Here is a 13965-nt window from a genome sequence, read left to right as displayed (position 1 = left end):
GTTCAATACAGACGCACACCCTGGTCCTCCAAATGTGAAGCCCCGGTGCACGGTGAGATAGGAATCGACCACCTATACAATGTATACGGCAAAGGATTCACTGGCACACGGGTAATGCTGGCAGGGTGATACCCTTGCTTTAAATTTATTTAATGCAGCATGCAATGTTTTGGGGGTGTCCGCACCCCCGAAACATTGCATGCTGCATTAAATAAATTTAAAGCAAGGGTATCACCCTGCCAGCATTACCCGTGTGCCAGTGAATCCTTTGCCGTCTCTTTGTAATTGTAGCATTATTGTTGTAGGCATAATGATTCTATTGTCTTATAATGACATTATGAAAGGTCAAGAGAGGGTGTGACCTAGCAGTTCAAATGTGTCACATAAGGTCTCGCAATATATTGAAGCTCACCAACTACATCAAAGTATTTGTCTATATGAATTTTGTGGTCACAGCATCCCTAAAGTTGACCATTATTGTGGTGGCAATATGAGTTATTTGTTTTTCATCACATCCTTTTGAGTTAAGGCCTGATATATATTTGACTCCATATTTGTCTTGTCCCACAGCACTTAGCATCCAGCCGGAGTAGTCTGGGGCCAGAGGAAATGCGCAAACCATGTATCAGTCTTGTCCAATCCGTGTTGGAGAGCAATAGCCTGTGGCTCCGCTGTGCTGGAGTAGAATCGATGGCTAGGCTTGTTCAGGTGGTGGATGATCCTACATTTACTTCTGGCCTAGTACAAGCCAGCTTTGACAAGTATGTTACCCAGTGTATCATAAAAGTATATCACGATAGACTATCGCTGATTTATGTTTTACTAGAGAAAGCAATGCATATGCATTCATTTTGCCTGCCTTCTCTCTCATTAGATTAAAGACTGCTAGAGACGTTGTGTCCCGTACTAGTCATTCCTTAGTGCTGGGCACGTTACACAGAAACCTTGGGGGAATCAACTCTCCACAGCACCTTACATCATGTGTAGGTGTCCTACACTCTTTGTCTCAGGACACCACATCTCCCGAAGTCCAGGTGTGCACAATTATAAACTATTCCTATGTTCCAAGCTGAATTGTTCTTTAAAAAAATGTATGACAGGAAATAGAGCTTACTTTGTGATGTCTTTTATTTATTTATTTTTTAATTATCAATTTTTTTTAAAGTTTCGATTAAAGCAAAACAGAATAACAATGGTATACAATGTTATCCCATTTACAAACCAAAAACAAACAAACAAAAAGTCGAGAGGAATAAGAAGAGAAAGGGATAAAGGAGGGAAAAAAGAAAAGAGAAAGATAGGCTCTGGGGAAATTATATTGAAGTATCACATGTAAACAGTTATCAAAGTCAGACATTCAATGGGGATCGAGATATGGCAGCTTTATGTATCAAGGAGTATAGAATACTTCCTAGGATTGCCAGTATTTATGTATTTCTTAGCTAAAGTTCCATTGGAACGTGGTATCGTACATTCATATCTGCCATTTTGGTTGATTTCTCGTTTTATAGCTTGTATGGAGTGAATATCTAAAGATCTTTGGAATGTGTAAGGGATTATTTTGAGGAGTTCTCTTGTAAAGAACAGTGAGGGTGTTAAACATTGTTTTATATTTTTCCCTCCACAGACCTGGGCTCTGCATTCTCTTTCTATCATCATTGATTTATCTGGACCCCTGTATTATGTGCACATAGAGGCCACACTGTCCCTCCTTCTTAATGCACTGATCACTACGCCCCCGTCCCACCCTGAAGTCCACCGCAGCCTGGGCCGCTGCTTAAGTGCGCTTGTCACTACACTGGGCCCGGAACTCCAAGGTAAGGGGAGAAAAAACATCACAAATGACATGACTAACTCACTGGAGATGCCTTCCTTCATTAAAGCATTGCCTAAGCCAGAAAATGTAAAATGTGTTGTGACTGTGAACTACTTATCCTTTGGCCATGCCATATAGCTCTTGTCTTATCTCCTCTATTTCTGGTTTCCAGGTAATGGGGCTGTGTTGTCGTCCCAGAGAAGCTCCTGTTTGCTGGCCTGCTCTGTGATGCAGGAGAACCCAGACTGCTTGGTACAAGCTCAGGGTATTGGCTGTTTGCAGCAACTGCACATGTATGCTCCAAAGCACGTCAACTTATCCAGCTTAGTGCCTACTTTGTGTGTAAGTATATCCCACTTATGCAGCAATCCCTGTGTCTCTCCCAAAACCAAAGACCTATTCCCTTTTCCAATGTGGAATTGAAATGTTCTGATAACTGGACATGCTACCGGCATGACCACTAGTAGATACCAGGAAAAGATATTGTGCTCTTAGTCACTGACAACCCCTGCCTCATCGACCTGTCCTTTTTTATTTCCTGCAGGAAGTCTTGCTGGATAATACTATGTTGGTATGTTACTACTTTTCGATCCTTGGTTTCTTGCCCTTGGTTTTCAATGCCAAATACATGCACGATTAACCAACCCACATAATCTTCCTCTGAATGCAAATCCTTCTCTGCCTGTTTAGGGGCAAAATATGTGGTCCCTGTTTTGATGCAGTGACTTTGCCATTCTTGCATCATCTTTTTACATTCCATACTGTCTGAGGGTTCTAAGCTCTCGTGGACCCTGATTCCTCCTAACCTACTGTTTGTACCAAGGTCCTGCTTCATGGGATCTGTCCTTGAAATAACCGCATGAAAGGTTTTGTTTCCTTAGTGCATGAGGAGAGCTTCCATTAGCTGCTGTTTGCACATATGCTTTCAGTTTGACTCTTGAGCTTGTTGTGTTTGACATAACAGCGAGTATGCATTCGATTTCTACTATGTATTTTACTGTGTATTACTGATGGTGTGAACAGTCCAAGAAATTAATTACCTGGGAGCACCATGATGTGTAACTTCGCCTCTGTGTGCATCACGTATTGGAAAAGTACCCCGGACAAAACTCCATAGTCGAACTTGTATGTAGAAACACGGAGCACCACAGGAATGAAGTCAAAAGTTTTTGAGAAAGTGGCTGGACAGCCACGAAACGCGTTAAGCCTATGGTTCTCTATCTGTTCCTATCATGATGTGCCGATTTTAATGGATCAATACATTTTTGGATTTTTATCAATACTTTTGACTTTATTACTGATGGTGTGACCTGTACCATTCAGTAATTCCCAGCGCAGCATTCACGTCTGCTTTCCACTAATGAAGAGGGAACATATTTCTAGTGAAATTAAAATCGAGCTATTTATTTATAATAAGAAATTTAAAATCATAATCGGCATGCTGTCAACATGGTCAGGCACAAGATGTTTTGCAGACTTTTCTGTAAATATATTAAAGGACATGAAACTTGGACGGAAACCAGGCTTTCCTGAGTTATGTTTACATTTATGGCTTGTGCTGCCCCCTACCTATTTAAAAATGGCAAAGTACCATGTAGTCTACTATATATTAGATTATATATCTTAAGGTTTTTTTTTTCTTTGGAGACTTGGACACAGTTATCCAATCAGTGAGTGAGACTGCTTCTGTTTTGTTTGGGTGCATATTGGTTACCCTTCCAGTGCATGCCTTTGCGATTGTTTTCTGTGTTATCATGTGTCCAACTTGTGTAGGTTCATCTGTACAGCCCGCATTTGCCTTTGCGCCGGGCTGTCTTGGCATGCCTGAGGCAACTTGCGCAGCGGGAGGCAGCAGAAGTATCAGAACATGCCATGGCTGTAGCCAAAGAAGGCCACGAGGACTTAAAAATGGGTATGTCTCCTTGGGCATAGTCAGTGGGTATTATTCTGTATCACAACCATACTTACAATAGGAGCTGGCATCACACAGCCTGGATTTTAGCTCACATAATAAAGGAAAATATTTCACATTTTTCAAGCCAGCAGAATTGGTTTGTATAACAGTGAATACGCCCTTTCAGTACAACAGTTCATAGAATCAACAGCACTATCATGGAAGTACACATGATCTAATTTTGCAATTCCAGGTTGCAGAAAAGTCTTTGGGGAAACTGCAAGATGCCTGATTCACATAGTGCCCAAACTGGATGCATAGAAAGGGTTAAAGCTTTATGGTCTACATGGGCCATGCATTTCTGCTATTGGGTACAAGGGTAAACTGGAGGGGTATGTGCTATTTCAGGTTTATAACTAGAGGCCCATGATGCTCAGTGCAAAATCTGGGGGTGATAAGTAGGAAGGGGTTGCACCAAGATATTGTGCGCTCCCAGTCTGCGCAATGGTAGGTAGCGCACACCCAATGATCTATAATTAGTTGCAGGTACACCGGAGGCAACCCATAATTGGCTCCAAATAAACATGATAATACACTAGGAACTGCCCAATCATAGATCAAATGAATCAGATGAGTGTGCGTATTATACTGTAGTAAACTAAGTAGGTCTGAGTGATGTCAGTGTTGGACACTGAGGAGCCATGTTAGTGGAGATCAGCAGGTTAATAATAGCTGGTGGGGTCATCAGTGGAATATAACATGGTTCATAACATTTTGTGTGTGGTGGGGGGTGAGCAGTTATTTACACATATGTAGTACGATAGTGCCGTAACTCTGTAATTTTATCAGAATCTAAAGCACAACTGTGGAAGGGCTCCGTTTCATTTCATGCATGAGGACACTGGGAATTTCAGCACCAGGACCCAAATGTAACATCCCATTCTGACAGTGGTCATTTTGGGGTAGGGTACTAGAGACCCCAAAGATTCTCAGCCAAATTAACCTCATATGAGAATCACCCTATTCACAATATGACCTAATATTGCATCTGCTATCACTTCTCAGATGTGAATATGAGGGAACTGGGCTTGGAAGGTGTTCTGCTGAGCCTGTTGGATAGAGAGAGTGACCAACAACTGCTGCAAGATGTGAAGGAGACATTGCTGCACATGCAGAACTGCACTGGACTTTCCCGTCTTTCCTTTTGGTTACGGATGCTAAAAGACATCCTTTCAGCCTCTGCAGGTGAGTTCTCATTGCTGCACAGTCTTATGTACTTGCTAAGTGCCTTGCAGACTAATATCTAATTCAGTCCTGCTGATAATAGTTGTTGACAAGGTATTGGCTGATGCACACATGCTGTAATCTGAACCACTGTTCTTCAGTCCTTGGGAAAGCACCCTCACCCACCCACATCATGTCACAGCGCTGTCATAAACTGTAGGAGTCACCAGTGCAAAGTGAAATCTGAACAGGGTGGTGAGCAGGCTGTGAGCCTGGAGGGTAAAGAAGACAAAATGGCTATAAATCAGGAGTGGTCAGTGGCAAAGTGGATTGAAATCCAGCTGACATAGGAAATGTCCCATATGTACATATGTGACACAGACTGGTAAAAACTTTCTTTCCCATGCTCAGACTTTGCAGCAGTAGCTTCTGTAGACACCAACCAGGAGGAAGAAGGTGAGGTGGCATGCTCAGACTCAGTGTTGACTTCTCAGAAAGCAGAAACCTCAGGTTCTTCAGTTACCCCTCATTGGAGGACCAGGGTCTTTGCCATGGAGTGCGTCTGTCAGCTGATGGCGCAGTGTGAGTTAGATGGTGGAGCTCACTTTGACATGACTCAGGCGCAGGAGATGAAGCACAAGGAACCAGACAGTGAGTAAATGCTGGGCAATTACAGGTATATACATTTTTATATTGATTCAAATCTTCTAACTTCAGATATTACCAATGTTTTCCAGGGGATTTCTTGGTTCTGCACCTGCAGGACCTGATCCGCATGTCATTTATGGCTGCCACAGATCATAGTGAGCAACTGCGTCTGGTTGGTCTTCAGGCCCTGCTACTTGTCATTCATAGGTTTGCTGCTGTGCCAGAACCAGAATTTCCTGGACACCTCATCCTGGAACAGTTTCAAGCTAATGTGAGCTCTAAGACCAACCTTAATATGAAATTGTATGTGTATCTATGTATTCTTCTAGGCCCGTCTAATGAAGAAAGCAGCAAAGTGGCCAGGAAACCACACTAACCACTTACTGAACTTATACACTGCTGATATTCTTATATCCAAAGGTGCCTTAAACCTCTACTTTATGAGGAGAGCAGACCTATAACATAGAGTCAACAGCTGCTATCCATATGGGCATTATATGGGTGGATTTAGGCAGTGCACTGCAAAGTCCAAAAAGCTCTTAGCTCTTTGCCACTGATTATGCAAGCATTAGAATATTAGCAAACCTTGTAATTAATGCATTTTTTTATACAAAACCTTTTTGTACTCCTTTTACCTTTAATATTGAGTGATTGTGTGCTTGTGTTATTCCAGTCCTGTTAATATTCTTACATGCCCTTAGAATAAGGCATATATTGTATATAGTTTCATAACAGAAGGTGCTACTTTTTTTTCCACTTTTCCCTCCCAGGTATTAGCAGCAGTGCGGCCCGCCTTCAACACAGATACTCCTCCTGATGTAACTGCTAGAGCTTGTGAGGTAATCAATTCCATAGTCATCATGATTCTTTTTACATGTTGCCCACGTTTCTGAGATTCCTTGATATTAAACAGAAGGCATTTCCTCTAAACAGAAAGCATTCTCCTCTTGACTTAGGTCTGCAGTGCATGGCTAGCAAGTGGTGTGGTGAAGGAACCTGCTGACCTTCAAAGAGTCCAACAGCTGCTCCTAACTTCCCTGAATAGAGTGCAGGTAGCAAAAGAAACTGCCAGTGTCTACAATGAAAGCACAACGACCATGGAGATCCTGGCAGTACTAAAATCCTGGGCAGAGGTAACAGGAAGGGCAATATTCTTTGTATTGTACAGTAATAATGGGATGCCATTATCTTGTTATGTAGTGGGGTCTACCCTGATGTGATTACTTTAAGCTACGAGAGATGGCAGGGGTATTGCTTGAGTCACTCCTTTTTTTATTTATAGGTATATATAGCGGCTATGGAGAGGCAGGTGACACAGAACAAAGTGACGGAGGCCCCAAATGAAGCCCTTCTTTCACTAGTCCAGGCTGACTTGCTGACTCTCAGCAAGCTGTGGCTCGCAACATTGCAAGATCATGCTTTACTCACACTGCCAGCTGAGTGTGCGTTTCAGCTGCCTTCTCAGGGTAAGTAAAAAGATTAACTTTTTTGTGTGATTCAGTGGTCCCTCCTGCCTGCTTGTCATTTTGAGTTTGCCTCAGCAGTTTTTTCTTGTATTTTCTCTTTACTTATGCCCAGTTGTGTAGTTTTTATTCCTTTGTCTTTCACTTCTGCTGGTGGCTGCTGTATAGGTGGAGATTTCTACACAGCTGAAACCAGTGTTTCTGCAAGGCCTCACTACCTCCTATCCTGGGCCCCTATCCTTCATGCCTCCTCTCTGTGGCTCAGCACCTCTGGATTCCTTATTCCTGATCAGGATGAAGGGAACGGTCACTTGTCCCGCCCAGTCACTCCGACTTCTATGGGGCTGGAACGAAGCTCACAGTCGGCAACCAAGTCCCCAGAAGATCTAAATTCAGAGAGGTTTCATCTCATTCTTGGTGTGTACAGGAGATCCTAACATGATAAATAATCTGCAATTAGTTTGGATAGTGATATAGTGTTTCCATTTCACATTTGCAGGTATTAGTGTTGAGTTCCTTTGTTGCCCACCAGTAGATGCACCAATGGAGCGGATTATCTCCTGCCTTCGGGCACTGAAAGCACTACTGAGTGGCACCTGGGCAAAGGCTCAGATAGGGGCTGATCCGGTAAATGCCCTTTATACCCCACACTTATTCCCATTGTTCTGTTGATTTTGAATGTAGTGCTTTGATTTGCCATTTATTTCTTCCAACTCAGGACCTGGCCATTGAGTTAATTTCTGTGCTGCATCGCTTGCTGCTGATGCGAGAATCTTCTGAGGTGCAGCTTCTAGTTCTAGAGGTTGGGAGGCAGATCCTGAATGCTGCGCAGGATCATGTGAGGGAGAGGCGAAGGAGTGCAGAGGGTAAGATAGTAGGTGACATAGGACTGTGAAATTTAAGCTTTTAAATGCAACAAGAGTAAGAAGGATAAGCTGGTGATCTCGCCTCTGAAAGCTCATAACCCTTCTGTATAGTGTTATCTCTTAACATGCTAGACCTGAATCTTTATCTCTCTTCTTGCCAGTGGATGATGGAGCGGAAGAGAAGGAGAACTTGCCGGTGTTTGGCGAGGGACATGATACAGGTGGCCTGGTGCCCGGACACTCCCTGGTGGTTGCTGCATTGGAGCTGTGCCTTTGTATTCTTATCCGACAATTACCTCAGCTCAGTCCCCGCCTTTCTGGGGGGTCATTAGGAAAAACGGAGCCTTTGTCACATGATGCCAGTCTGCTTGTTGCTTCTTCACTTGGCATTCTGGCTGAGCTGCCATCCCTGTGCTCTCCAGAAGGTAAGAGCAAGTGGGTGTGGGGCTAAACTTTACTCAAGACATGAATACAGGGCATAAAGTCAATGCCCAAGAGTGTACTTTATGCACTTTAGCAGATACTGCTTAAAGTTGCACAGTTTATCCACAAAAAATGCCTAATCTGTCTCCATTAAGGAGGCCCCCAGCACATTACTATTTAATGTATAGCTTTCATTTACGTTATTTCTACCCTAGTCCATAACATTGCGACTTCTCAATTGAACCTCATTTGCCAGTTTGCTGTCCAGTTCCCCAGTCTATTAAAATCTCTCTGCAGTGGCCAGCAAAAGTACTTACAATGCCAACCTTGAGGTCATTCATGAATAAATTAAAAAGGCATGGATCGGCATGTTTAATTCTAATTAATTTTATTGTTTGTTTTGTTTTTATTAGTTAAAATTAAAGGAATATCCGGCACCTATTGATTTAGATGTAGTGGTTGCTATAGAGATGTGAATGCCACCACCGCATCTTACCAAATCTTACAGCTCAACATGCTTTAAATAAGCTTAAAGACATGACAATGTGCACTTTCTTGTATAAATCAACACTTTATTGGACAAATGTCTATATGCAACATTGAATGACAAAATTGTATTGTTACAAGAGTGAAATAACTTGTTTGTTTATGCTGGACTTCTAATAAAAAAAAAAATGTTTAAAAAAAAAAAAAAAAAGGCATGGATCAATGACAGACCCCTGACGTTACACACAATTTTCCCTTAATTTTAATGGGTGCAAGATAGAAAACATTATTTCTACTTTTCTTTTTTTGCTTTGCTTTGTGATCCAGGCAGTGTATCGATTCTCCCCACCTTGCTCTACTTGGTAGTCGGTGTACTGCAAGACACTACTGTGAAATTCCCTGATGGGCACCTGACGTTGCCAGTAACTGCTGCCCTTCAAGCACTTAAGGTTATCGTATCATCGCCCATGTCCCGGGTAGAGAAATGCAGAGCATCATGGACCAGGCTTATGCAAAGTGCTGCCTCCACACTACTCAACACCTGCCAATCAGGTACCTTCTCTAACTTCTTCAGACCATGATTTCAGCTCTGTGCTGCCAAATGTCTGACCGCTAACCATGTCTTGCAGAACGGCAGCTGGTGCCAGACTCCATCAGCTTTCTGACTGCTCTCACTATCTTCCTGCTGTCGGCAAGTCCTGAAGTTATGTCCGAGCCTGGATTGCAGAACGCCTCTGTGCAGAGGTTTCAGAACTGCATCGACAGCAAGGATCCTACAGTAAGTTGCTAATCAGTTGGTAGATGGCAGATATGTATTTAGGTCGTTTGTAATCAAATTCTTCTTGATGATCCTTTTGATAAGACATCCTGCTGCAAGAACAACATTATTTATCTGAAATAGCCAACGTTCTGCATCTCATTTCTTTCTAGGAGCAGTTAAAATGCTACCGGCTTCTACTGTCCATTTTCAAACACCCTGTGCCCAAAGTTGTAGCCCCGTATGTGTGCAGCCTGGCTCCTTGTGTAATGAGACACCTGAGACAGGCTGAGAGCAGGAAGCCACAGAGCATGGAAGAGCTGCTGGTTCTTCAGGAGGGAGTGAACCTATTAAATACACTTGTGTCTGTCATTGAGGAAGAGAACCGTAAGAATGACCCTTTAATCTACATTTACCCTTTTGCAGTCTACAGCAGGCTGAGCATGTCCCAGCTGCGGCTTTACAGATGTTGATAAACTATAGATTTTGGCATATTTTGGAAATTGTGCTTTGTACTGTATATAGTGTGACAAGCTGGCGGCTTGAACACGTAACTTTTAGGGGGATTAGTCAATGGTGAGCAGGCAGCATAGGAAAAAGGAGCATAAAGACAGGGACACAGCTTCTTCAAGGAAAACACACATTTATTTTCCCACTTTAAACAAACAGTGCATAGTCCACAGACACAGGGGTGACCATTTTATCATTCAAACAAATCAAAAAATAAAACCTAGCCCACTGGGCACTACCTTCCAACTCTGGAGCAGTCCCTGACTAGGCTGGGCCCCTTGTGGACTACCAGCAAACAAAACAATTGTTATGGCTCACCCCTGTACTCACAGTCTTGGAGTAAACCTTTTTAGCCTCCTGGCTTTTCCTCAATGTCCCACACAGACAACAAATCTGGCTCTTAGTCACAGCCACGGGCTCCCTCTGCTTCATGCAGGATCAGGCGGCACTCCCAGCTCCTCTGGAAGTTCCTAACACAGCCAGGTCTCCTACCTGCTGTGCCCTGATGAGAGACACACTCTCCCATTCTAATTAACTTTAAATACTCTTTCCACAGCACAGCTTTCCTGTGGAAGGTGAACTCCAATCTCTGGACTGGATCTCCGGAATGGAGTCCCTGGCTACTAAAGTCTTTAAACAGAGCACTGATTCTCTGTTTCATAACTCCCTTCCTGGAGCCTATCTCAGTACCTGGGGAGAAATTAAAGGCTAGAGTGACCTTTTTCCTCCTTTTCCTTGTCACTCTACCACAATAGGTAGCAGTCAGGAACATTAATCCAGCCTGCATAGTGGCTGTCTTGTATCTCATCTGGTCTGGACACCGGTAGAATCTTGTTATTCTCGCTAGTTTTCCTAAATGCCGTCTGTGAGTTTTTGCCGGCACATTTAGTCTGGGAATTGTTGCACCAGAAGTTACATTAGCTGAGTCCCCTATCATTTTTGAATCTGCTGATTCTTCATACATGAAGCAGGCATCATCAGATCGCATTATCTATCTGAACAGAGCAGCAATGATCTAGTGGGATTACAGGAAGATCTGGATCTTGAGGTTCCCTGAAAGAATCTTTATCGCTATCAATTTATACGATGTTCTTAAAATATCTCTTCTTTTACTCCTACATATTTTCACTCACCTTATCATAAATCAGCACTGTGCAACATTTTCCATGTAGTGTCATCATTATTTGTCATTCCGCATGTTTGACGGCTGGATTATGTTATAATGATGATGTCATAGAATTAATTGAATGCAGTTGAATGCACTGCCATAAATATCTCTTGGAGGGCCCCCATCAGGCCTGTTTCAGTTAGGACAGGGCTGGCTTACCTATGTTTTTTTTGTGCTCCATTTCTGTACTAATATACATACTAATATACATAATTTTACATCTCTCCTGTTTCTGTATTACAGTGTTACTAATCATTTTCTTTTCCCCAGGACCCTCCATTGTTTGCATGTTGCTGCACTTACTTATCTCCTTCCTTCTGGATGAGAATGCACTTGGCTCTGCACCCCACTATTCACGTGCTCTCCATGACTTTGGCTTGCACAGCCTGACCAGTTTTGGTGCCTGCTATCCTGCCCAGTTCCGCAAGTTGATGAGTTCTTCCCCGGGCCTTCGATCCCGCCTGGAAGCTGCTCTCCGGGGCAATCAGGAGAGTTTGAAACCTAAGGCGTCCAACAGAGGCTCCAGGGGAGGAGGTCATGGCTCCCCCAGCATTCAGCTGAAGACCAATTTCCTGTGAAATAACTACTACTTCCCTTATTTTTCTTTGAAATGAAAGAACCTTCACTTAACAGTTACTTTTAAAGCCTTAAAGTCAGGTTATTTGCCTTTTAAATTTTATTATTTTAATCAATTGTTAGGCAGGCTTGCAAAGCAGGCTATTCTTTCAGCTATTCGTTTACAATGACTAATATATGCCTTTTTGTGTAGCACAGTATACTAAGCAGTGATCTATCCCAAATGCCTTACAGGGTTGAGTTGATCATGTGTGGAGACTTCTCTTTTATCCATGGCTTTCCAGTTGTTGTTAGAATACATCTCCCAATATTCTGTGATAGCCAGTGGTTAAAGATCCCTGCCATAAGCAATGCTGTGTTTTCTGCATCTCTTAACTTTTATAAGTCTTTAGGGCAATGATTGTGCGATAGACTTATAACACAAAAGGGCTGAGTTTTTGTGTAGGTGTTATATGAAGCAATAGCAGTGATTTAGTGAGCGGTTCTACAGGACCAGAAGTTTGAATTAGTCGTCGCATAGAACCTATTTGTGTGAATGTATTTGCTGTGCCTCTCCTGTCTGCACTGTGTAGTATTTCTGTGTTTTAAATACTTTGATGATGTGAATTTATATACTTGGCACAAATTGCACAGAAAAGAATGACTGAAGTTCAACACGTTTGATGCGTGTGGCAATGAAGAAATTATGCCTGATTCAGCCTCCCCTGCAGGTTTGCACTGCCTTGCCTTTTGCTGTGTTTTCTTAGAGCAGGGATACCACGTTTCTGTAAGTCTAAAGGGCTGCCTTTGGGTCTGATTTTAAAGGGATACGGTCATGGAAAAACATGTTTTTTTCCAAAACACATCAGCTAATAGAGATGCTCCAGCAGAATTCTGTACTGAAATCCAGTTCTCAAAATAGCAAACAGATTTTTTTATATTCAATTTTGAAATCTGACATGGGGCTAGATATTTTGTCAGTTTCCCAGCTGCCCCAGTCATGTGACTTGTGTCTGCACTTTAGGATGGAATTACTTTCTGGCAGGCTGTTATTTCTCCTACCTAATGTAACTGAATGTGTCTCAGTGGGACTTGGCTTTTAGTATTTAGTGCTGTTCTTAGATGTTCCAGGCAGCTGTTATCTTGTGTTAGGGAGCTGTTATCTGGTTACCTTCCCATTGTTCTGTTGTTAGGCTGCTGGGGGGGGGGGGAGGGAGGGGGCAATATCACTCCAACTTGCAGTACAGCAGTAAAGAGTGATTGAAGTTTATCAGAGCACAAGTCACATGACTGGAGGCAGCTGGGACATTGACAATATGTCTAGCCCCATGTCAGATTTCAAAATTGAATATAAAAATCTGTTTGCTGTTTTGAAAAATGGATTTCAGTGCAGAATTTCTCTGGAGCAGCACTATTAACTGATGCGTTTTCAAAAAAACCTGTTTTCCCATGACAATATCCCTTTAAGATTTCTATATGGAAAAGCAGAAATGAGGGCTAATTTAATAACATAGATGATAAACTCAACCAGTGCTTTTAACCATAGCAAGCAATTTGCAAAGATTGTATCCAAGTGCAGGTTATTATTGTTGTCCAGGCTCATACTATTGCTCAGATTTACTTGGTTGGGCCATAAGTTACCAGATCAGCCTGTCTATGACCATTTTAAGGACAGTGATGTCCTTTGCAAAATATTACAGTGGATGCCCCTTAACAATTAGAAAATTAGAAGCACATTATTTATACATTATATCCCTCCCTTTCAGTGCGTAAACATAAGCCGATATGTCTCCACTCTACTTTGCTGTCAATTAAGTAGGGATGAATTTGGGAGATTATTAGTCAGTGGTCCCCTGTGCATCCATATAGGTCTCACAGCACTTGCATACCACTTGAACATCAGAATTTCTCTTGCAGGAGTCAAAGTACATCTAATTACATGGTAATTATGGATGCACCGAATCCAGGATTCGGTTCGGCATTTGGCCAGGATTCAGCCTTTTTCAGCAGGATTCGGATTAGGCAGAATCCTTCTACCGGGCTGAACCGAATCCTAATTTACAAATGCAAATTAGGGGCAGGGAGGGAAATTGCATGACTTTTTGTCACAAAACAAGAAAGTAAAAAATGTTTTCCCTTTCCAACCCCTAATTTG

At 42.5% G+C, this 13965-nt stretch overlaps 1 protein-coding gene across 2 annotated transcripts in view; it reads left to right on the top strand.

Moving 5' to 3' along the window:
• The window catches only part of heatr5a.L (HEAT repeat containing 5A L homeolog), a 33023-nt gene extending 20522 nt beyond the window's left edge, over window positions 1-12501 (top strand). The window contains exons 17-36 of one of the 2 annotated variants that reach the window (XM_018231193.2): window positions 571-761; window positions 875-1034; window positions 1628-1817; window positions 1989-2158; window positions 2361-2387; window positions 3590-3728; window positions 4776-4955; window positions 5346-5585; window positions 5672-5853; window positions 6353-6421; window positions 6539-6715; window positions 6865-7048; window positions 7214-7462; window positions 7545-7672; window positions 7764-7911; window positions 8073-8336; window positions 9148-9372; window positions 9450-9598; window positions 9751-9964; window positions 11526-12501. In XM_018231193.2, coding sequence (XP_018086682.1) covers window positions 571-761; window positions 875-1034; window positions 1628-1817; window positions 1989-2158; window positions 2361-2387; window positions 3590-3728; window positions 4776-4955; window positions 5346-5585; window positions 5672-5853; window positions 6353-6421; window positions 6539-6715; window positions 6865-7048; window positions 7214-7462; window positions 7545-7672; window positions 7764-7911; window positions 8073-8336; window positions 9148-9372; window positions 9450-9598; window positions 9751-9964; window positions 11526-11833 — 3594 coding nt within the window. In that variant the 3' untranslated portion in view covers window positions 11834-12501. The remainder of the gene's footprint in view (window positions 1-570; window positions 762-874; window positions 1035-1627; window positions 1818-1988; window positions 2159-2360; window positions 2388-3589; window positions 3729-4775; window positions 4956-5345; window positions 5586-5671; window positions 5854-6352; window positions 6422-6538; window positions 6716-6864; window positions 7049-7213; window positions 7463-7544; window positions 7673-7763; window positions 7912-8072; window positions 8337-9147; window positions 9373-9449; window positions 9599-9750; window positions 9965-11525) is intronic. The other variant, XM_018231194.2, reaches the window with a different exon arrangement.
• Window positions 12502-13965: the final 1464 nt, after the last annotated feature.

Source organism: Xenopus laevis, chromosome 8L (assembly GCF_017654675.1).
Source record: "Xenopus laevis strain J_2021 chromosome 8L, Xenopus_laevis_v10.1, whole genome shotgun sequence".
Taxonomy (NCBI): Eukaryota; Metazoa; Chordata; class Amphibia; order Anura; family Pipidae; genus Xenopus; species Xenopus laevis.
This window is presented reverse-complemented; position numbering and strand designations above follow the sequence as displayed.